At 44.3% G+C, this 24,386-nt stretch overlaps 1 protein-coding gene across 9 annotated transcripts in view; it reads left to right on the top strand.

Moving 5' to 3' along the window:
* SYNE2 (spectrin repeat containing nuclear envelope protein 2) overlaps positions 1–24,386 on the top strand; it is a 390,475-nt gene that overhangs the window by 342,842 nt on the left and 23,247 nt on the right. For 7 of the 9 annotated variants that reach the window (XM_074393137.1, XM_074393136.1, XM_074393135.1 and 4 more), the window contains 3 exons: positions 6,579–6,734; positions 9,028–9,186; positions 10,246–10,412. In XM_074393137.1, the coding sequence (XP_074249238.1) occupies positions 6,579–6,734; positions 9,028–9,186; positions 10,246–10,412 (482 nt within the window). Of the gene's footprint in view, positions 1–6,578; positions 6,735–9,027; positions 9,187–10,245; positions 10,413–16,144; positions 17,988–23,654; positions 23,876–24,386 lie in introns of those variants that run through there. The other 2 variants (XM_074393138.1, XM_039468654.2) reach the window with 2 other exon arrangements.

The raw sequence follows: 24,386 nt of genomic DNA, 5'->3' as shown, positions 1-24,386 counted from the left end.
TTTTGCTTTTTACATTCGCATCTTTGTTGATTGAAGAATAGATTTTGGCATGTTTTAAGGCTGTTACTCATTTTCTAAGTCTTGGTGCCTATTTATTGTCTAATGTCAAATATCAAATTTCCATATAGGCAGGATTCACTTCTCAGTTCTCTACTCTGTTCATTGGTCTGTTTTTCTCAGCTTTAATCTCAAACTATCTTGATTACTGCATTTTGTTGTAACACATCTTTATGTCTGGTGTGATGTGTACCCACACCTTGTCCTCTCACATTAGTTTGGATGTCCCTGGGTCTTTGATCTTCCATAACTTTTAGGAACAGCATCTTTTTAAACCATGAAAAGTTCTGATAAAAGTTTTAATTGAATTGCATTGAATATATAGATTAATTTGAGTAAAATTTTTTAGTATTTCTGCTCATGAATGTGGTATATATTTCCCTTTGGTCATATGTAGTTGTTTTCACTAATGGTTTATAATCTTCTTTATTCCTGTTATAATTTTCTTCTCTTCTCTTCTCTTCTCTTCTCTTCTCTTTTCTTTCTTTTTATGAGATGGAGTTTTGTTCTTGTCACCCAGGCTGGAGTGCAATGGCACGATCTTGGCTCACTGCAACTTTTCCCTCCCCGGTTCAAGGGATTCTCCTGCCTCAGCTTCCTGAGTAGCTGAGATTACAGGTGCTCACCACCATGCCCAGCTAATTTTTGTATTTTTAGTAAAAACAGGGTTTCACCATGTTGGCCAGGCTGGTCTCTTAACTCCTGACCTCAGATGATCCACCCGCCTCGACCTCCCAAAGTGCTGGGATTACAGGCATGAGCCACCGCACCCGGCTTATTCTTGTTATCATTTTCTTCATCACAAAAGATATGTCTTTTGTTAGTTATTTCTTGGTTGATATTTTTGAAGCTATTGAAAATACTGCCTTTTTCTAATTATATTTTATAACTGATTATTCCTGGTGCCTAGAAATGCAGTTGGTCTTTGGGTCTTCGCAGATTTATGTTTAACATCTTGCTAAACTCTTATGTTAATTCCAATAATTAGCTTATGTATTTTGGGTGTCTATGAGACTAACATCATCTGTCAATAATGACAAGGTTATTTTTGTTTCTTTCTTCTTTTTCATATCCTTTTTTTTTTTTTTTTTTTTCCTATTTTTCCTACATGGGCCAATACCTCTGAAACATTGTTAAGCAGAAGTATTAAGAGCTGACTCTTTCATGTCATTCTTCATTTTTAAAGAAAATGATTCTAACATTTCACTATTAAGTGTGATATTTGCTGGTGATGGGTCAGTTAGTGGCTTTATTAGGTTAACAGGATTTCTATCTCTAATATTCAAAGTTTTTATCATCCCTACCTCATTCGGTTTAGAGCAAGACTTTGGTAACAACAGAGAATTTGGAGTAGTGCTCTCAGCTGATACATAGTTTCCTTCCGTAAGGTCTAGAAACCTGTGCAGAATGTGAAATGCAAACCTTGAGCAGCCATGATTTTCCTCAAGTATCATCTCTGTTTCCAGTGGGAGCTTTTCAGCTTTCACAGTCTCAGCATCCTGTTTATCAGTGGAAAGAATCAGGGAAAGGCAGAGAGCATTGAGTTCATTCAACCCATGACCGTATTCCAGAAAGATCCCAAGTAACCCAAAGATTGTCCAGATCAGTGTGTTTCATCCCTGATTCACCTGGGGGAGATATGCTAGCCACTTGACCAATTTGAGCTTCACTTTCCTCCTCATAAACTTATATTCCTGGCTGGATGTGGTGGCTCACGCCTGTAATCCCAGCAGTTTGAGAGGCCAAAGTGGGCAGATAACCAGCAGTTCAAGACCAGCCTGGCCAGCATGGTAAAACCCCGTCTCTACTTAAAAAAAAAGAAAAAGAAAATATATATATATATATCTATATTCCCTTCTAAGCACAGCTGCAAAAAGAAAAAGAAAAAGCCGGGCATAGTGGTTCACGCCTATAATAATACCAGCACTTTGGGAGGCTGAGATGGCCAGGTCACCTCAAGTTAGGAGTTTAAGTCCAGCCTGGACAATATAGTGAAACCTCGTCTCTGCTAAAAATACACACAAAAAAAATGAGCTAGGTGTGGTGACGGGTGGCTGCAATCCCAGCTACTCGGGAGGCTGAGGCAGGAGAATCGCTTGAACCCGAGAGGAGGAGGTTGCAGTGAGGCAAGAATGCACCATTGCACTCTATCTTGGGCAGTGAGAGTGGAACTGAATCTCAAAAACTAAATAAAATAAATTTTAAAAAATAGAAAAAAGATTTAAAAAAAATTATATTCCAACTGCAGCCAAGTCGAGGAATGCAATTATTTCCTTACATATATGCTGTATGTATATTTTAACTTCACTATTATGAAAATTGCTACAGTAGACATCTGTGTTTCATTACACTTGTCCAAAGATTGGGTCCTTGGAACAATTTGGTTTTTAAATAATTTTTGTGGCCGGGCGTAGTGGCTCACACCTGTAATCCCAGCACTTTGGGAGGCCGAGACGGGTGGATCACGAGGTCAAGAGATCGAGACCATCCTGGTCAACATGGTGAAACCCCATCTCTACTAAAATCACAAAAAATTAGCTGGGCATGGTGGCGCGTGCCTGTAATCCCAGCTACTCAGGAGGCTGAGGCAGGAGAATTGCCTGAACCCAGGGGGCAGAGGTTGCGGTGAGCTGAGATTGCGCCATTGCACTCCAGCCTGGGTAACAAGAGTGAAACTCCGTCTCAAAAAAAAAATCAAGGCCGGGCGCGGTGGCTCAAGCCTGTAATCCCAGCACTTTGGGAGGCCGAGGCGGGTGGATCACGAGGTCGAGAGATCGAGACTGTCCTGGTCAACATGGTGAAACCCCGTCTCTACTAAAGGTGCAAAAAATTAGCTGGGCATGGTGGCACGTGCCTGTAATCCCAGCTACTTAGGAGGCTGAGGCAGGAGAATTGCCTGAGCCCAGGAGGCGGAGGTTGCGGTGAGCCGAGATCACGCCATTGCACTCCAGCCTGGGTAACAAGAGCGAAACTCCGTCTCAAAAAAAAAAAAAAAAAAAAATCAATTAAAAAATAATTTTTGTATAAGTAATATAGTCACATGGTTCAAAATTCAGAATGTGCAAAAGGCATCTGTGATAAATGTTTCTTTTATCAGTTCCTCTCTACAGAAACAATATTACAAGTTTGTTGCATGTTTTTCCAAAGACAGAATATACATGTACAGGCCAAAATTTATTTATGTACCCATTCTTGTTTGGTCCTCCTTTACCCAAATGGTAGTACAGAGAAATGGGACTTGACAGTTCTCCTGGTAGTTGAGTCCACAGGCAAGGCTTCAATGCTGTCTCGATACTGGAGAGAGTCCAGTCAACTCCTGTGCAACACACTGCTTTTTGTAGTCAAACAACTTGAAGTTTTACATCCTGTGTTACGTAAAAAACTGGAAATTTTCAGGTAGTCTTCTTTTCTTTTTTTTTTTTTTTTTTTTTTTTTTTTTTTTTTTTGGCAAAGTCTCGCCTTGTCACCCAGGCTGGAGTGCAATGGCGAATGTCAGCTCACTGCAACCTCGGCCTCCCAGGTTCAAATGATTCTCCTGCCTCAGCCTCCCAAGTAGCTGGGATTACAGGCGTCCACCACCACGCCCAGCTAATTTTTTGTATCTTTAGTAGAGACAGGGTTTCATCATGTTAGCCAGGCTTATCTCGAACTTCTGACCTCGTGATCTGCCTGCCTCAGCCTCCCAAAGTGCTGGGATTACAGGTGTGAGACACCGCACCCGGCTTAGGTGGTCTTGTGATATAGGTAATTTATCTGGTTGAATGAAGATGATGAAAACTTACCTGGCTTCTCTTATGACAGTTTGGTTGCAAATCTGGGGCAATTTAATTTAAAGATAGGCATGATTGTTGACATTTTTATACAAACTGTGATCATCACCTATAGTAAACTTGCACAAGATACCTCATTCTATATATTGGTTGACACTCTGCTTTTTTCATTTAGTGTTTATGAACGTTTTAAAGTTGTTGAGACATACATTTTCGTATCTGAAAACTTGCTGTCCACCAGCACCATGGCAGGTTCTGGGCACTGCAGCAGTGAGCACTGTTGTCATGGTGCCTGTCATGTATGCAGCTAATAGTCCAGTCTACCAGAGAGCCTCACTGTATGCATAGAAACTGTGTGTGTGTGTGTGTGTGTGTGTGTCTGTGTGTGTGTTTGTGTGTATAAAACTAAACATGCTGAGTGTTAGAGGGGAAAAGGGCACTGAGAGTTAAATGAGAGTCAGCCTTATCCAGTGACTGTACGCCTTCTGATTGTCAGTATTATAAGTATTCAGACCAAACTGATTGAAACCTGGCCGTGCATAACTTGGCGGCAGAGCCAGCACCTTTAAGCAGGGCGCTGGACAGGCTGAGCTTCCTGCCACGTGACTGGGAAACTGAAGCTCAGCGGTTTCCAGATTTCAAGCCAGTCAGTGGTACACCTCAGCCGGTAGGTGGTCCCCTTTATGTTATGTAGCTTTCCGTAATGTTCCACTGTGGAATCTGTTGTCACCTGCTTTACTGGAACCGGTTATGAGACCAAAAGCAGGTAATAAAAATGTTAAATACCTAGTGATTTATCTTCTGAGAAAAGTGTTATTCCTCAGTGTTCATGCAACCTTTAAAAAGAATTCTCTGGGCCATTTTATTAAACATAAATTCTTGCTGGTAAGTTATGAAATCATACCAGTGTAGCTTTTAGACCTGTGAAAATCAATCAGCATTAACACATTGTTAGGGCCCTTCAAACTTATCCCTGATTTTAGGCATAGTATCTGCAGGGCATGGTGGCTCACCCTTGTCATGCCAGCGCTTCAGGGGGCTGAGGCAAGAGGGTCCCTGGAGCTGGGGCGTTCATGACCAGCCTGGGCAACATGATGAGACCTCCATCTTTACAAAAAAAATTTAAAAATTAGCCAGGTGTGATGATGTGTGCTTATAGTCCCAGCTACTCTAGAGGCTGAGGTATGAGGATTGAGCCCAAGAGGTCAGTCAAGGCTGCAGTAAGCCATGATCGTGCCACTGTACTCTAGCCTGGGCAACTGGTTGAGACTCTGTCTCAAAATAATAATAATTTAAAAGGCATAGTATCTTATTTCAGATTTCAGTTGACAGATAGGACTGAAGACCCTTAAAATGTGCCAAGTTATGCAGAATTGTAAGCACAATGAAAACCTGGCGGACCCTTGAGTGTTTTGGCTGTTTCCTTTTTTTTTGTTTTGTTTTGTTTTTTTTGTTTGTTTTTGTTTTTTGTTTGTTTTTTTTTTTGAGGCGGAGTTTCGCTCTTGTTACCCAGGCTGGAGTGCAATGGCACGATCTCGGCTCACCGCAACCTCCGCCTCCTGGGTTCAGGCAATTCTCCTGCCTCAGCCTCCTGAGTAGCTGGGATTACAGGCACGAGCCACCATGCCCAGCTAATTTTTTTTTGTATTTTTAGTAGAGACAGGGTTTCACCATGTTGACCAGGATGGTCTCGATCTCTCGACCTCGTGATCCACCCGCCTCGGCCTCCCAAAGTGCTGGGATTACAGGCTTGAGCCACCGCGCCCGGCGGCTGTTTCCTTTTAACTTCCCTGCTGTGAAGGTAATTCTGTTAAGTAAATTGTAGAGTTCAAAAAGTTTCAATTTGACAGATGCTTCTTTTTGTGTGTGTGAGACAGTCTCACTCACCATTGCCCAGAATGGAGTGCAGTGACGTGCAGTCTCGGGTCACTGCAACCTCTGCCTCTCAGGTTCAAGTAATTTTCTTGTCTCAGCCTTCCAAGTAGCTAGGATTGCAGGTGCGTGCCACCACACCTAGCTAATTTTTGTATTTTTAGTAGAGGCAGAGTTTCATGTTGGCTAGGCTGGTCTCAAACTCCTGACGTCATGTGATCCGCCCACCTTGGGCTTCCAAACTGCTGGGATTACAGGCATGAGCCACTGAGACTGCCGATGCTTCATTTTAAGATAGATGTTTCCATGGCCAGAAAATTATCTGCTAACTAATCTTTGCCAATTAGAAAAGTTTATTTTTTTCTTCCATTATACTCACTCATTCTTTTCACAAGGTAACCAAAAATAATTCCCTTGGAACAGAAGTCATTGCTGTTACATGATTGCCACAGTGGCAACAATACATTTCTTAGGTTTTTTTTTTCTTTTTTACTGGAAAATCACACTTTATATCTATCTGAAATGTAGTTTCAGGATTAAAAATTATGTGTGTGCGTGTAAAGATTATTAGACTCCAAATACACTTTCCTCTAAATAAAGACCTGCATGACCTTAAATAGAATAAATTCTATCAAAATCAGAGCTACCTGAGGAAATGAAAATAAAGGTGGAAGAGTATTCCTTTGAGAAAAAGGTGGTGGAGTACTGGCCAACCAAGACTGCAGGCGCTCGCCTGGGGCTGTTCCCCATTCAGAAGGTCCCTCCCCCTTTCCTGGCCTCCCCTCCCCCAGAGCCTAATCAAAGGATTAGCCTACAGGTTTGGAAACAACAGCCGCTTGAGTTGAAGGCTTTTTACCCCCTTCTTGTGCTTAAATGCAGGAACTAGAAAAGTCTTTGGCTAGCTGGACTCAAAACTTGAAAGAACTTCAAACTATGAAGGCGGACTTAACCCGGCACGTTCTCGTGGAAGACGTGATGGTTTTGAAGGAGCAAATAGAGCATTTGCACAGACAATGGGAGGACCTCTGCCTTAGGGTAAGTTAGTTCACTGCAGGGCACGGCTGCTTGGGAGTGGATTGAAACGTCTCTGAAGGCCAAACTAGAAAGCAGCTTAATTTCATTGAACCAGAGGCCCTTTTCAGTGGGACCCCTGGCCCAGCTGCTGCTCCTTTGGAAGGCAGCAACATGGTTTAACAGATTTGGCCCTTTTGTTTTTAGCGCTACATGCTAGAACTTTGCACGCTTTTAATAAGCTTTTTAAAAAGTCACCTTAAGTGGAGACCAAAATTGCAGTTCTGATCAGATGTGTAGACTGCTCTCTGGCTTTTGTAAGTGACAAGTCCTAATCAGTGCATCAGAAGCAGGACCCAGTGAAAAGGTCCTTTAGGAGTCTCTTCTGGGCCTAACAGCAGGAGTCTTCCTTAGTGCCCAGCAGGCATGGGAGCATTTCCTATGCGTACTCTGCATTCATATGCAATCTGATATTTATTTCAAGTAGCTGGTTTGTAAAATTCTCTAAGAGAAATGACCAACTGCTACGTTGTGTCTCAGTGGATTACTTCGACTTATTAAGAATGGGATTCTATTAATACAGTATTGTATATGCTTGTGACAGGATCAAGATTGAATTAAGGGGTTCAAATAGTCTTAAAGATCTTTGTTTTAAGAGCATGGAATTCTAACGAAAATAAATTCCTTAATCTCATTTGTGTGAATAATTAAGAAGAGATGTGTTCAGAAAGTTGAAATTCAGACACGTTGTTCTTCTTGATTTTAGTATTTAATATTCACAGTGTACCCTAATTTTAAATGTTCTTTTAGAACTTTTCAAATTTTATATAAAAGAAAATGTTTAGAATATATGAAAAGTATTCTAAAAGTTAAGGTAGACCGGAAGACTGGAACCCAGATGTTCCTGATTGTTACTATTATGAAGCCAATCAGTCAGAACGGCACTGTGCAAAATGCCAGCGGTTTTAAGAGCTAAAATAAACAGATGCCCTGAGGAATGGAAACACAACACTTGTTTTTCTAGGATAGTTTTTCAAGCCTTTTTAACACATTTGGCTTGGTAGGATATATAAGCATTAGTATTTCCTCCTCTGAAAAGAGCAGAGGTTTCTTTATCAACAGGAAAATCTCAAGAGAATTCAACCTTGGTTTCCTGGTCCATATAGTGGGGTGTCAAAACTTTATCAAAAGAACTCTTAGCCACCCCCTGTTAACTCTTAAGATGCTTGAAGATTCTTAAAACCTGGGAATACTTTTTTCCACCTAAGAAGGCTGATTTGCATTACTTAAATTTATATTTAAGTAGTAAAATGTAGGCCGGGCGCGGTGGCTCACGCCTGTAATCCCAGCACTTTGGGAGGCCGAGATGGGTGGATCACGAGGTCAAGAGATCGAGACCATCCTGGTCAATATGGTGAAACCCCGTCTCTACTAAAAATACAAAAAAAAATTAGCTGGGCATGGTGGCGCGTGCCTGTAATCCCAGCTACTCAGGAGGCTGAGGCAGGAGAATTGCCTGAACCCAGGAGGCGGAGGTTGCAGTGAGCCGAGATCGCGCCATTGCACTCCAGCCTGGGTAACAAGAGTGAAACTCCGTCTCAAAAAAAAAAAAAAAAAAAAAAAAAAAAAGTAGTAAAATGTAAACCTTTAAGGAAGAGGACCCTTAGCTGATGTCGGTTTAGAGGTTACTTATGCATAATGGGGTATTGCGAATTTTGGGGTCAGCCTGCTTTCTGTGGACCAGCTGCTGGTGCTATTTCCATGGTGTCCATCCAAAAGCCACAGTGCATAATGGGAAAGTGGGTTAAATGAGTGATGTACAATGTTTTTGGTTTTGCTTTGTTTTGAAGCATAACACTAGGACATTTAAATGAATGTAGTTTTTCTGGTCTGTTTACATTATGTTTGATTTACATTATATCTGGATTAATAGTTTTTAAATTAAATAGACAGGACATTGTTCTTATGTAGGTATAAGGATTTGATTTGTGGTTAAAAGGACAAGGATTTGAGTTATATGTTCATCTAGCTGTTCCTGTTTCTAATGTTTAATGTAACCGGATAGTAACACACGTGTATTGGGTAAAACAGTCCTTTCAGTTGCGGTCTCTTTTTTGTTACTTTTTACGGCATTTATCACAGGTGTAAGGAACATCTGTTGGTGCTAAATCCTAGGTTTTTAAGAGGCAAAAACAGAAGTGCACGTGTAGAGAGCTACTGATTAAAATGAATGAAACTGTCTTTTTGATGTGAGAGAGAGAAGCGGGTGCTTTCCTTCCTGGTGATACTCAGCTGCCAAATGTATTTTCATTCGCAGGTGGCTATACGTAAACAGGAGATTGAAGACAGACTCAATTCGTGGATTGTATTCAATGAAAAAAATAAAGAGTTGTGTGCCTGGCTGGTGCAGATGGAAAACAAAGTTCTACAGACAGCAGATATTAGTATCGAAGAAATGATTGAAAAGTTACAGAAGGTAAGGGAGGACACCAGGTGGATGTAGTTATGACTACAGTGGAATTCTCCATTCTCCTCTCTCCTAGGCCCAAACAGGTAGAATGTTACAAGTATGTTCCCGGGAATTTTAGAAATTTGAAGGGACTTCACTGTTTTTGATCCTTTTGAGAGAACAGTTAGAAGAGAGAAGGTTCCAAAGAGATGGGAGTATGAGACCACTGTCAGTGGGCATGGTACTGAAAAGAGTTGCTTTCTCTCCGTTAGAAAGTTTGGCCAGGGAAGGGGCTTACATATCCTTACACATCAGCTCTTGCCCAAGTGAGTTAGAGTTTCTCTAGTTGTTATTGAGAAGCTCCCCTTGGCTGGGCACAGTGGCTCATGCCTGTAATCCTAGCACTTTGGGAGGCCTAGGTGGGTGGATTACCTGAGGTCAAGAGTTCAAGACCAGCCTGGCTGACACATGGTGAAACCTTGTCTCTACTAAAAATACAAAAATTAGTCTGGTGTGGTGGTGGGTGCCTGTAATCCCAGCTACTTGGGAGGCAGAGGTTGCAGTGAGCCAAGATCGTGCCATTGCACTCCAGCCTGGGCGACAGAGCAAAAACTCTGTCTCAAGAGGAAAAAAAAGCTCCCCTGGCCAAAGGGGAGAGGCCAACAGCAGCAAGGCTCATAATTTTGAAATGGTAACTGATCCCCACAGGGAAAGGTAATAAGAACATTCTCGCTGCAGTCACCCAAAACACCACTCAGTCAAACCTCAGGGAAACTAACCCATAGCAGGCTAATTAGTTATGCCCAGTTGTCCTCAGCTCCCAAGTAGGTTAGAAGAAATCGGTGAGAGGAAACAGTGGGATCTTACTGCGTTGCAAAGGCTAGTCTTGAACTCCTGGACTCGAGTGATCCTTCTGCCTTGGCCTCCCAAACTGCTGGGATTATTAGTATGAGCTACTATGCCTGGCCGATTTTTTTTTTTTTTTTTTTTTTTTTTAAATTTCAAGAGGCAACTCTATGTTTGTGGCAGGAGAAGAAATGACTTTCGGGTAATAATCCAGGCTTTGTGTTTTGGTGCCTTTGCCAGGACTGCATGGAAGAAATAAACTTGTTCAGTGAAAACAAGTTGCAGTTAAAGCAGATGGGTGACCAGTTGATCAAGGCCAGCAACAAATCGAGAGCAGCTGAGATCGATGACAAGCTCAACAAAGTTAACGATCGTTGGCAACATCTTTTTGATGTCATCGGATCAAGGTAAGAAACGGCCTAAAAATGATTCTTACTCTCCAGGAACAGTGATTATTTTACAGATCTAGTAAACTGAGCTTCCTCTAACATGATCCAGCAATTTTATAAGTTTACAGATTAAGGCAAAGGTTGATAAAAATGAGTGGAAATTCTTTCTATATTATTTAAAAAATTATATGCTAGTATATTCCATGTTAATATTTCTTCTTTAGCTTACAACTTCACATGAATTAGAGTAGTTTTATATGAGAGTTGGAAACTTATTTGGAAAGGGATCCTTGGGAGGGGTTATTGTTTAGAAATTCTGACTCTGTTAGCATGTGCGTGTTCCTGCAGTGAAATCACGGCTGTTGTTCCTGCCTCAGTATGGCAAATCAGGCAGGTCAGGGCCCAGGCCCAGTTTCTGGAGGCTGGGGGCCCATGACTGCCCCACTACCCACAGGGGCAGGAGTCTTCTGTAAGCATGTGGGCTCAGAGTGCCAGGCCTCTCATGGTCGTCTTGTCCTAGGGTGTGGATTTGGGCACAACCAAATCCTAAATCAGAGGGCCACAAATCAAAGCTGTATTTGCCAGTGTAGTCTTACCAGAAATAGAGCTAATAATTTTCTCTCTCCTCCCAAAATGACGACGATACCCAAAGTTCTAAAATGTCTTGTCTTCAAATCCCCTCTCTGAAGACAAACTCCAAGTGGATGTTTTTTCAGTGGCCACCTGGCACACAGAGAATACTCACTTGGCCTTGGGACCGCTTGTGCAGCTGTGTTTCCACTGGCCACACGGGTTCTTTCTGCAGCAGTGTGAGCAGATGTTTTGAACACACATCGAATTTGGAATATACAGGAGAACCTATAAGGTGAATGAAGAATTTGGGGGGTGATGAAAGTAAGATAGTCTTCATAATTTGGCATCTTGTTTACCTCATTGTCTCCTGGAAACCATAAGTGAACCTGAGTCAGTCAACAGAGGCACTGGGCTAAATGCTATGAGAATTACAGGCAGAAAGTAAGATGCATCAGTTACCTTCATGGGAGTGGGTATCTGAGCAGCTGTAAAACCAAGTGGTTTGAGAGCTCAGATCCCATCTTCCTGGGATTAGGAAGAGCCTAACAGAGGGGCTGTGTTCCCAGATGGTCCTGAATGAGAGATTGAGATTCCTGGCGGTTACTGGTGGCAGAGACGGTGACACATATGTTGAGAGCAAAGCGGACAGGATAGAGCAGCATCAAAGCCATTCAGGAGGTGATGAGAAGTCCTGTTGACCCCAGCATAGGAGACGAGCCAGGAGGATAGGCTGGGGATAAATCATAGAAGACTTTTGTTTGTTTTTGTTTTTGAGACCGAGTTTTGCTCTTGTTGCCCAGGCTGGAGTGCAGTGGTGCGATCTCAGCTCACTGCAACCTCTGCCTCCTGGTTTCAAGCGATTCTCCTGTTTCAGCCTCCCGAGTAGCTGGGATTACAGGTGCATGCCACCACCATTTTATTTCCACTAAAAATAATTTTTGTATTTTTAGTGGAAACAGGGTTTCATTATCTTGGTCAGGCTGGTCTTGAACTCCTGACCTCGTGATCCACCTGCCTCAGCCTCCCAAAGTTCTGGGATAACAGGTGTGAGCCACCGCACTTGACCTAAAGACTTTAAATCTCAGCTAAATACTTAGCCCCCTAAAAAAATCTGAGTTATGCCTGGTTCCTTAGCAGTGGAGGGTTTGCTGAAGACAAATATTAGGGGGATTTGGCTGGCATCATAGACTGGCCCAAGTTGAACTTTTCTCCACCGGCAATTTGGAAAAAAAAAAAAAAATCTACAGAAATGCATGGTGGAAACCTAAGTAAGGATTAAGAGCACAGGTTTTGAGCCATTCCTGACTTTCCCACTTATTCACTGTGGAATCTTGAGTGTGTGATTTAACCTTTCTAAGCCTCAGTTTCTACACCTGTAAAATGGGTCTAATTGGCTCACATCAGAGGACACTCGTACTGTCCGCTGCAAGGATATGTGTTATGCCTTTGGTATAGGGCCAGCATATCACATATGAGCCAGCATGTATGGGCCAGCATTTATGGAGTGGTTGTTTTTGTTACTTTCCCATAAGAAGACTCTTAAGTCACATGTTTATTGAGTGGAAGATGATTCTATCAGTTACATCTGGTGATGAGAGATCTTTCCCAGGGAGGCCTGCAACTGGACTACCTCATTCTCAGAGCTTAGGATAGTGCATCAGATGTTTGTTGAAATGAAGAAATGTTTTAGCGTGTTTGTTAAGAATAAGATAATTTCTGTGGGATAAATTGTGTCTTCGTGGTCGCCTTTATAGCCTAAGTCTTCTCGGGCCCTTGGCACTATTCGAAGGTAGGATGGCATCATGCCCGTTCATGGATCATACAGGATCAAAATCTAGCTAATGTTCCCTGACAGTTAGAGTGACAGTCCATTCTTAATCATCCATGCTCTGCTTATGTCACACTGGAGTGGAACAAGCTGTTTGCTTTCCTCGCTGCCTCTTTGGCTGCCTGTCTTCAGCCAACGTTTTGGTGGGAAAGAGATAAAACAGTGAGTGAAACTATTCATCTTTTTGGAAAGAACAAATGGGGAAAAAGGAGTTGAAATAATAGCAAATGTATTGTCAGCTGCCTATATTCTTAATACGCCTTTTGTATATGATTTCACGTAAACATTGTGATTATGAAATGTAAACATCATTGCCCCATTTTACTCACAGATAGGGAAACTGAGGACTGATGCTAAGTAACTTACCCATAGTTACACAGCCAGCATGTGACTCAACCGGGATTTCAACTCAGGCAGTGTCCCCTGCCTGACAGCCCAGACCCTCTCATTTGAAACACTGCAACGAGCAGTACATGTTGAATGCCTAATCCCTTCGGCCCTGAGGAATTTGGGGGGGAATCATTTTTCTTCTTTTAAAGCAAGGGCTAGGCTGAGAAGCTATTAGCTAAGTTTATTGTTCAGGTGAATCTGCGGGTTGAGGCAGCAAACTTGGACCTGTCATAAATCAGCCTTACATAGAATCCCTGATGCTGACTTCACCCTGGGCATTGTAAAAGGGAAGGAAGGGTTGGAAGAACAGGCTGCAGACTATGTTTGAACAGTGGCAACAAGAACCTGCTCCGCAGGACTCCCTGATGGCTTCATTTGCCCACCAGATCCAGGACACCATGCACCCTTTTCCATCCTGCCCACAGTATTCTGCTGCTTTGGCCCTTTGGCAGGGAATAGCATCTCTTGTTAAAATTAAGATTGGCCAGCCCTGTGCAGTGGCTCATGCCTGTAATCCCAGCGTTTTGGGAGGCCGAGGTGGGCAGATCACAAGGTCAAGAGATCGAGACCATCCTGGCCAACATGGTGAAACCCCATCTCTACTAAAAATACAAAAATTAACTGGGCCTGGTGGTGTGGGCCTATAGTCCCAGCTACTGAGGAGGCTAAGGCAAGAGAATTGCTTGAACCTGGGAGGCGGAGGTTACAGTGATCCGAGATTACACCACTGCACTCCAGCCTGGCAACAGAGCAAGACTCCATCTCAAAAAAAAAACAAAGAAAGAAATTGGAAATAAAAAAAGATTGACCAGGCATGGTGCCTCACGCCTATAATCCCAGCACTTTGGGAGGCTGAGGCGGATGAATCACCTGAGGTCGGGAGTTTGAGATCAGCCTGACCAACATGGAGAAACCCCATCTCTACTAAAAATAGAAAATTAGCCAGGCATGGTGGTATTATATGCTTCTGGGCCAGGTGCTATGGCTCATGCTTATAATCCTAGCACTTTGGAAGGCCAAGGCAGGTGGGATCATGAGGTCAGGAGTTAAAGATCTACCTGGCCAAGATGGTGAAACCCCATCTACATTTGAAGTTTTGAAAACTACGAAAAGTAGCTGAGTGTGGTGGCGGGTGCGTGTAATCCCAGCTACTCGGGAGGCTGAGGCAGGAAAATCACCCGAACCCTGGTGGCAGAGGTTGCAGTGAGCCAAGATCATGCCACTGCACTCCAGCCTGGGTGAGAGACTCTGTCTCAAGAAAAAAAACAAAAATGATATATGCTTCTATGTTCATTTGTCAAATTAAACAAAGAGTTAAACTTTTTTTTTTTTTTTTTTTTTTTTCTGAGACGGAGTTTCGCTCTTGTTACCCAGGCTGGAGTGTAATGGCGCGATCTCGGCTCACTGCAACCTCCGCCCCCTGGGTTCAGGCAATTCTCCTGCCTCAGCCTCCTGAGTAGCTGGGATTACAGGCACGTGCCACCATGCCCAGCTAATTTTTTGTATTTTTAGTAGAGACGGGGTTTCACCATGTTGACCGGGATGGTCTCGATCTCTTGACCTCGTGATCCACCCGCCTCGGCCTCCCAAAGTGCTGGGATTACAGGCGTGAGCCACCGTGCCCGGCTATTTTTTTTTTACTGTGCCTATTAGACCCTCTCTTCTTTTTTGAGACAAGGTCTGGCTGTATGGCCCAGGCTGAAAATACAGTGGCACAATCACAGCTCATTGCAGCCTCGACCTCTCAGGCTCCAACAGTTCTCCCACCTCAGCCTCCCAGGTAGCTGGGACTACAAGCACATACCACCATGCCCAAGAAACTTTTATTTTTGTTTTTGTTGTTTGTTTTTTGTAGAGATGGGGTTTCACCATATTGCCCAAGCTGGTCTCGAGTTCCTGGGCTCAAGTAATCCTCCCACCTCTGCTTCCCCGAAGTGCTGGAATTACAGGCATGAGCTGCCCACATCCAGCCTTCAGTAACATCTTTGAAAAGTAACTTAGCAAAAACTTCTGAATGCAGGACGGACAACTACCTTACAGAAGTTATTTTTCAGAACTACCAATTGTGTGATCCTCTGTTCTGGATTACCTAAGAACAGTTGAGATACAGATTGGTGGGTGATAGACAAAAAGATGCAGGGTTATTAACCTTCACAGCCATCACAGACCGAAGCTCGGAAAAGAGGGTCCTTGGATCTCATCCCGTCAATGGGACTGATGTCAGAGAAGGAATTGACCTGCCACCTGATCTCACCTATGCCTCCCCTCATTTTTAAAAACCCAATAGTTGTGGCTGGGTGCAGTGGCTCACGCCTGCAATCCCAACACTTTGGGAGGCTGAGGTGGGCGGATTATGAAGTCAGGAGTTCGAGATCAGCCTGGCCAACATGATGAAATCCAATCCCTACTAAAGATACAAAAAGTTAGCTGGGCATGGTGGACGCCTGTAATCCCAGCTACTTGGGAGGCTGAGGCAGGAGAATGGCTTGAACCCGGGAGGCGGAGGTTGCAGTGAGCCGAGATCATGCCATTGCACTCCAGCCTAGGTGACAAGGCAAGACTTTCATCTCAAAAAAAAAAAAAAAAAAAAAAACCAATAATTGAACTCCTTAAAAGTTAATCTACTTTTGTTTCCTAGAATGCCCTGCCTATTTCATGAATGAAAACCCTGGCTTGTCCTATGACGCAGGAGCTCTGTAGCCACACGCTGGGCTGTGTCTTCAGTGAGTCCCTCTGGCAGGTTACACATCTTGGTGAATTCCTTTAAAGTCTTGCGATCGGGTTGAGGAACTAAGACTCTTTCTAGCGGCATGTGCAAATAATCTGAGGAAAGCGTTCAGTGCCTGATATAGGTTCGACAGTGAAGTGGAAAGGCATACCCACCCCCCCCTTCCTCCCCCCACCACCCCAGAAAGCTTACATTGGTTTTTCTCGTCGTTGGAATCATTTTAATGAAAATGATTTTAATTTTATTTTTGCTTATTTGTACTTTCTGAATGTTCATTATGGAAGAAGATGTCATGTTACGATGTGTCGTGAACAAATGTCATCAATTTTATGTTCTCTCTCCTAAATTTCTCTCTGATAGTAGCACCACTAGCAAGGCCTGTCATCCTTATGAAGCTACTGACATGAAGGGACTTTCCTGGTACTGTATGACCTCAAAGATTAGCTCCTTCCTGTTTAGACTGAATTGCTCTCACTATCAGAAATATCAAATCCATCAAAAGGAACTTTTAAACCAAGCATATCATTTACATTTTGCCTCCCAAACTGAAAAGCCCACCTACTTTATTATAGTGGCAATTAAAATGTTATCATTAAACTCAGAAGTTATGACCATGGCAATTGTGAGTTAAGATTGTTTTCCATGCCTTGCAGAATGGGCAGGAATACATGTGCCTTTTGAAGCCGATAAAGCTTTTCATTGTTCTCCTTTTATCTGTATTTTCTCAAGGTTTTTTGGAAGGGCAAACAATGCTGCTAGTCACAAAGTTGACTTGCGTTGGTCTTAGCAGGTTGCCTGATCCAATGGGACTGGACGGATTGAGAGGTTATTTTAGCACAGGGAGAGCCAGATGTGAGGCTGCTCACTTCATCAGCCTGATCCTTCTACCTCTAGAATGGGTGGCCGCCGCTCCCAGACCCTGCAGAAATGCCTGAGGGTCCGAGAACTCCCCCAAGGAAAGAGTAGCCATCACTGGGGTAATGAGCAAGTAGGCTGATGGCCAGCATCAGGCACGTCCAGCCTCAGAGGTTCGTGTTTAGCAGGTTGCAGGAACAGCCAACCATGTGGGCCTGAGTTAATGCAGCATTTTGGGTGAACTATTGCCAGACCTGCACTTCGGATTCCACTGGTGTAGCATGTGTTTGCTGTGTTTCAAGGTGGGGATGTAATAAGGACTAAATGTTGGGCTTTAGGGACTCCGGAAAAATGATATCAAGTCTCAGAATAAGTCTGGGAATGAGTCTAAGGTAGCCTAGACACAAGCCGAGCACTGCCACTTAGGATTGTCGGGAGAAACTGAGGCTATGAATAAGGAGGAATTGTAGAACACTCACATTATGGTAAACCCTGGGAGGAGCTAGCAAGGAAAATTACAAATTTTCTTCCTCTGCAAAGTCCTAAATTCCCTTTATACTGCAAAATAGAATGTTTTGGCACAAACCAGATGAACTAAATGAACTCTCTGACCCTTCTAAGCCAAGATGTTTAGGACCGAAAGGACAGAGCAGAAAACCCCCACAGGGAAATTTCTTCTTTAAGAGGATGAGAGGAAGTCATCCCTGTTGGACTCAGGGGCTTCCAGTTTCGCTGTTTGTTTTAAACCTGAAACAGAGAAATTTAATTTGAGGACAGAAATCCTCTTTTGCATGCCCCAAATCTAAATGTTTCTTCTCTCCGTTTATAGCACTTCATAAATAACCCATAGCCAAGATAACACTGTGACTTTCTTCTCCCAGCGTTGCAATCCTGCAGCCTCAGAACAAAGACTGTGTGTGTGAGGAAAGAGCTGGAGATATTTGTTTATTGGAAGGGAGAAAACTGAGATTAAAAATTGCAGTTAGCAGGGGAGAAGAAGGTGTCTTCCTTCCCGCTGGCCCTGCCCTGTGGCCCGCAAGCCAGCCGTGCCCACAGGGAGCCTTGGAGAGGGCTGAGTCCGCCTCTGTGCAAGATGCTGAACCAGTGAAGAGGGCACGCCGGGCAGGGGGAGGGGCTGCCTCGGCCCTGGGAGGTGGAGGTGCAGCCGGGAACTTGGAGCTTTCGCTTAAGCATAAGGAATGATTTTTTCTCATCAACAGTAAGTGCCATTTTCGTCATCAGCTCTGCATAGGGCCGAGGCGCCAGCTGCTGTCCCTTGCGTCTTGCTCTCTGGCCGTGTCGCTTTGGTTACAATAGAAATCACCGATGAGATGGTGGCTGCGGAGTGTGTGTGCTCAGCCATCGGGGGATGGGTTCTTTCCTAGCGTCAGCATGCGTGTGGTGTCTGCAGTCTGCCTCTGACAAGCAGGGCAGAGGAGCGATTATGCGGTGTGGAAAATGGAAGTCCTCCGGTGACAAAAATGCCTCAAAGAGGCAGTGAGCTCAGACGTGTGTTGTACTGCCTCTGCCCCTAAATCAGGTCTTCAGGATCTTGGAGTAATGCATTATTTTGCCATAAGGATGTTTAGTCACGTAAAAAGATACAATTGTACAGGATTTGAACAGTGTTTTTTGGAACTGACAGCTGCCCACAGGTTTGACTATTTGTTTATATTAGTACAAATTGAGATGCTTGAACCATCTCAGTTTTCCTTAGTATTTTTTAAATAAGGCTGTCCACATGGACATAGGAATTGTTTTGTTAACTTAGGCTGATTTAGGGCTTTTATTATAATTTAACTGTAGACCCCTGAGCACTTAGAGGATAGGACTAAATGGTAAATTATTCCATGTATATAAATTTGACATGTAAAGCCTTCCTCATCATTGTAAAGGCTTAGGCTTGGTATATAGCATGATGCTAACCTGCCTTGATTTTGTTTGTTTGGAAGGAGAGCAGTGTTCATCAGTGTTATATTCTCATCCATCGCTAGTTAAAAGAACAACTTTATTTGCCTTGATTCTTTTCTGCATTTTTACCCATAGTCACTGCAGAAGAACTCTTCTAATTTAAAGTGACTCTTAGGCATAATTCTTTTGTTTGGTTTCATAGAAAACATTTTGCTTTTGTTCAGGTCTCCCAATAAAGAGCCGACGCAGGTGGAAAACTTGGCTTTTGTACTTAAAATTTTTCTTTTTCTGATTCTCAGAACTGGGTTTCTAAACGCTGCCTTTTCCTGGAGAAATGTTATTTGTTGAAATGCCTGTGTGAAAAATGCTAAGAGCACCTGGGTAAAAACCTGGGCAGCTGCAGAGATGAGGGCCATGGCAGCAGCCGGCTCAGGTAGCTGATGTCAGGCGGTGCTGCGGTTGCTTCTGTGTGCCGGCAGGCTGGGTTCTGAATAGGTTTTCTTATTTCCAGATATCAACTCGAGATTTTAAATTGTTCAAGACCAGTATTAACAAGGCCTCACATGTGGAGGTCAGTTGCCTGGGTGTGCAGAAGACAAATACTTCCTGACCTGGGAGAAGTGATAATTAGATGACAGTGTCTGTACAGAAGGGAGCGATGCATACTCAGCAGCGCACCTGATGGGTCCCAGAGGAAGTGGTTACCTGATGATCTGAGGAACGGCATTTAGGGGTATTACTCCTCTAGATGGAGTCTGGGATATACAGGCTACATCCTGGCTGGATGAGTGCTTTGTCACTTCCTCTTGAATTTGCACGAAGTAAGCCTCTGATGCGAGTGTCTGGCAGCGCTTCGCTGGCCCGTGTGAAACCAGGGCTGAGGAGCACATGTGGCTCCTAGGATGGCTTTGTGGCAAAAAGGGCTCTGATATGCTCCGTCTTTACCTCTTTTCTTTACAATCTAACATGGCCACCTCTTTTATGAAGAAGACAAATCAGATAGATCGAAAGGTATGAGTGAACATCATTCACTCCTTCAACAGCTTTTTTTTTTAAGAGACAGGGTTCCACCATGTTGGCCAGGCTAGTCTCGAACTCCTGGCCACAAGTGATCCACCTGCCTCGGCCTCCCAAAGTGCTGGGATTACAGGCATGAGCCACCGTGCCCGGCCTTCAACAGCTATTTATTGAGCAGCTCCTGTTGTATTATAAGGTCAACATTACGTCTAAGTTAGGTGATGACCTCTTCGGGAAGAAGGCCTATCCTCTAGTGATCTCTGAATCCTCAGAATGTGTGCAGGATCCAAGACAAAGCAATGGTTAAGTGTTTACTGAAAGAAAATCATGGAAGGGAAACGTGGGCAGCATGTATTGAGCCTTCTGGCCTCCTCCCCAGGCACCAGCTGAGAACCCCAAGCTGTAGCATCCATTATCCCAGATCCTACCCCCAGTGGATCCTGAGCTATGAGTCCAGACTTCTGGTCATGTTCTCTGACAGCAACAAAACAATCCTGTACCTCCCATATGTGCACGTTAGTGGGTGTGGGATTATGTGAGAGGATGGGTAGTGCTTAAGAACAGCAGCTTTGGACCTAGCACGGTGGCGCACGCCTGTAATCCCAGCACTCTGGGAGGTCGGGGTGAGTGGATCACGAGGTCAGGAGTTCAAGACCAGCCGGACCAACATGGTGAAACCCCGTCTCTACTAAAAATACAAAAAATTAGCTGGGTGTGGTGGTGCATGCTTATAATCCCAGGTACTCAGGAGGCTGAGGCAGGAGAATTGCTCGAATCCGGGAGGGCAGAGGTTGCAGTGAGCCAAGATTGTGCCACTGTACCACTCCAGCCTGGGCAACAAGAGCAAAACTCTGTCTCAAAAAAAAAAAAAAAAAGCAGCTCCAGACCAGACTGCCTAGGTTAGAATCCTGACTCCATTATTGACCACGTGACTTGGGCAAGCTATTTACTCTCTGTGCCTCAGTTTCCTCATCTATCAAGTAGAGATAATATTACCTATCTCCTAGCATTGTTATAAAGAGTAAATGACGCCTGTAATGCCATCACTTTGGGAGGCCAAGGCAGGTGGTCAAGGACAGGAATTTGAGACCAGCCTGGCCAACATGGGGAAACCCTGTCTGTACTGAAAATACAAAAATTAGCTGAGCATGGTGCCATGCGCCTATAACCCCAGCTACGCGGGAGACTGAGGCAGGAGAATTGCTTGAAACTGGGAGGCGGAGGTTGCAGTGAGCCCAGATCTCACCACTACAGTCTAGCGTGGGCAACAGAGACTATCTCAAAAAAAAAAAAAAAAAAAAAAGTAAATGAGTTACTGACGTGAAGTACCACAGGCCTGGCACATGTAGACATCAGCATGGGATACAGATGCTTCATTTTAGTAATGAAGTTTATCATTTTAAAAGAATGGGATGACAATAGGCAGTCTCCTATGTTATTCCCACATTCCATTGATTTGTCCTGAGCACCCCATTTTGGATACTACAGTCCTGGGGAAACCAAGCAAATTATTCCCCCACCTTCTGCATACCCCCTCTGCTCTGTTGCACACCTGACCCCCAGGGTTAACAGAGTTCGAGATCACCACACCCCTGTGCCTCTGTACCCAGGTTATTGTGTTGCTAGTTAGCACCCTTCATTTCAACCCCTGCATTCTTTGGTGTGTTCGTTGCTTTTTCTTTTCTTTTTTTTTTTTTTGAGATGGAGTCTTGCTCTGTTGCCCAGGCTGGAGTGCAGTGGTGTGATCTCAGCTTACCGCAACTTGTGCCTCCTGGGTTCAAGTGATTCTCCTGCCTCAGCCTCCCAAGTAGCTGGGACTACAGGTGTGCACCACCACACCCAGCTAATTTTTTGTATTTTTAGTAGAGATGGAGTTTGACCATGTTGGCCAGGCTGGTCTCCAACTCCTGACCTTGTGATCTGCCCGCTTTGGCCACCCAAAGTGCTAGGATTACAAGCGTGAGCCACCACCTTCTGTTCATTGCTTTTAAGTTAGAAGAGAGGAGATAAAGAAAGAAACAGAAAAAAAAAGAAAAAGTATATAAAGAAATAATTGGATTCTAGCCCTCTTCTTTTCAAAATAAGAAAGAGTCTGGGATTCTTACGGTGGAATAGGATCAGAGCTAGATGAAGGCCGTGGGAGATTTCATTCTGGGAAGAGGGGAGGAGTGAGGAGGGCAAGAGAGCTGTGCAGAAGTCACAAGCCTGAGCCCTTCCCCCACCCTGGGAAGCTCTCGTGGCCGGGCCTGTTCTCCTGCAGAGCCTTCTAGGACGGCAGTCCCTTAGGAACTGCATGGAGAACTCTTTGTCCCATGGTGCCAGGGGCTCCCAGCCATCCTGGGAGTTGCCTGGAGTGTTCTTTCTGGAACCAGGACAATCAAGGTGGCAAGATTATTGGGGTGAGGAGAGTGTACCTCTGAAGCTGTAGGAATGAAGGTGGGATCTAGGATACAGCTGTATCCAGGCCTGGCCCCGGATTCATTACTTCCTTTTTAATAAATCATCTGTGGCTTTGAAGGGAACATATCCTTGTAGTGTTTGCAGTAAGAATATAATTTGGAAAACATGCCTCCTTGAAACTTACGATGACTGTAAGTTGCTGGGCATTTATCTCTGAGGCATTCTGCCTTTCAGATGTTATAGCTCATTCAGTCCCCTTGGCTACCCAGTGAAGGAAGGTACTGCTACTACTGGTTTTTCTTTTTTTTTGGGTGGGGGGGGGGGCGGGGGGTTTTGTTTTGTTTTTGTTTTGTTTTTTTTTTTTGAGATTGAGTCTCGCTCTTGTTGCCCAGGCTGGTGTTCAGTGGCGCAATCTTGGCTCAATGCAACTTCTGCCTCCCAGATTCAAGTGATTCTCCTGCCTCAGCCTCCTGAGTAGCTGGAATTACAGGCTTGCACCGCCACACATGGCTAAGTTTTGTATTTTTAGTAGAGGCAGGGTTTCACCATGTTGGTTAGGCTGGTCTCCTGACCTCGTGATCCGCCAGTCTCAGCCTCCCAGAGTGCTGGGATTACAGGCGTGAGACATCGCGCCTGGCCTATTAACACCATTTTACAGATGACATTAAACATGACCAGGACGCAAACTCAGGCCCTGACCACAGAGTCTGTGTTCTTCCACCACCAGACTACATGGCCTTCTTCCAGGCTTGCCCTTGAGAATAAAATATTTATGAAAGAACTTGTGACGTCCAAGCTGTGTAAATAAAGTGTGATGGTAGTGTCACGTGGTCCCAGTCAGCATTCATTCTGTGCCGATGACTTTACATGCAGCGTCTTATTTCAATCTCACCACCACCTGCAAGGTGGATAATGTTACAAGTAATGAGGAAACTGGGAGTCAGCGGTGGGTAGTTTGCAGAGTGCAGAGCTCTTAGATAGGAGAATGGAATTTGGATCCAGGTCTGCTGGTCTCTGGAGTTCTGGCGTCACCTCACCTGATGCTACACCTCCCTGAAGTTAAGGGGCCTGGAAGGTGTACTAGAAATAAGGGGGCTGAGGTGAAAGGACTTTCATTAAATCTTAACAGTATCTGGTAATAGAACTAGAAGTAGAGGTTAGTCCCTTGGATTGACTTGGTCAACCATAAGATACAATTTTTTTTAATCTACACTTACATGACTACTCCATGGTCTGCTTAAATCATAGCTTCTAGTGGAAGAGTTTGTCCGTATTTATCATTCATCAAGCATTTGTGGAGAGCTTTCTGCCCACCAGGCGCTGTGGGAGGTGCTTCATGTACAGAGGAAACGCCGGCTGCAGTCTGGCCATGGTGGTCCCTGACCTGGTGGGTGCTCAGTGTCTGAGAGCGCGAAAGGCTAGAGCAGAGTGGCCCCTGAATGCTTGAGGTACAAAGATCAGGGGCTGAACCAGGTTTTCAGGGTAGGGCAGGGAATGTCGAAGGCTTTGAGCATGCGTCAGACATGCCTTGTAAAACTTATTTACACTTTGGCTGCAGAACCAAAAGTGGACAGGAAGGCTACGGGGCTGAGAGGAGGTTGTTCGGTGAAGGAAGAGGTGATGGAGGCCTGGAGTGCAGTGTTTCCTGAGAGTTCGGGTCAGTGCCTCATTTCTCTCTCTAGCTCCCAGCCATGGGGCGCGGTTCTGACAGCATCAGCATCTCCCAGCATAGATATTGATAAGTAGGAACTTTACATTGGAGCCATTGCTTTTTTTTTTTTTTTTTTTTTTTTTTGGAGACAGAATCTCGCTCTGTCACCTCGTCTGGAGTGTGGCATGATCTCGGCTCACTGCAACCTCCACCTCCTGGGATCAAGTGATTCTCCTGCCTCAGCCTCCTAAGTAGCTGGGATTACAGGCACCTGGCACCACGCCTGGCTAATTTTTTGTATTTTTAGTAGAGACGGGGTTTCACCATGTTGGCCAAAGCTGGTCTCAAACTCCTGACCTCGTGATCCATTGGCCTCAGTCTCCCAAAGTGCTGAGATTACAGGCGTGAGCCGCCATGCCCACAGAATGCCAGGACAGATCCTGGCTCTACTCACGCTACTTGAGGACTTTAAGGAAAGCAGTTTATTGGAGCATCTTATTTTAGTCTATATGTCAAAAAAAGATTGTTTTCCCTCAACAGCTACATCACTTCCCCTTGACAGCATGTTGACGTGCACGCCAAGCTGCACGCATGCCATGTGTGTGTTTTCAAATCTGCTCCACGCCGAGTTGGGCTGGA

The sequence above is a fragment of the Saimiri boliviensis genome, chromosome 2 (assembly GCF_048565385.1).
Source record: "Saimiri boliviensis isolate mSaiBol1 chromosome 2, mSaiBol1.pri, whole genome shotgun sequence".
In the NCBI taxonomy this organism is placed as follows: domain Eukaryota; kingdom Metazoa; phylum Chordata; class Mammalia; order Primates; family Cebidae; genus Saimiri; species Saimiri boliviensis.
The sequence above is the reverse complement of the archived record's forward strand: the minus strand, read 5'-3'. Positions and strand labels throughout refer to the sequence as shown.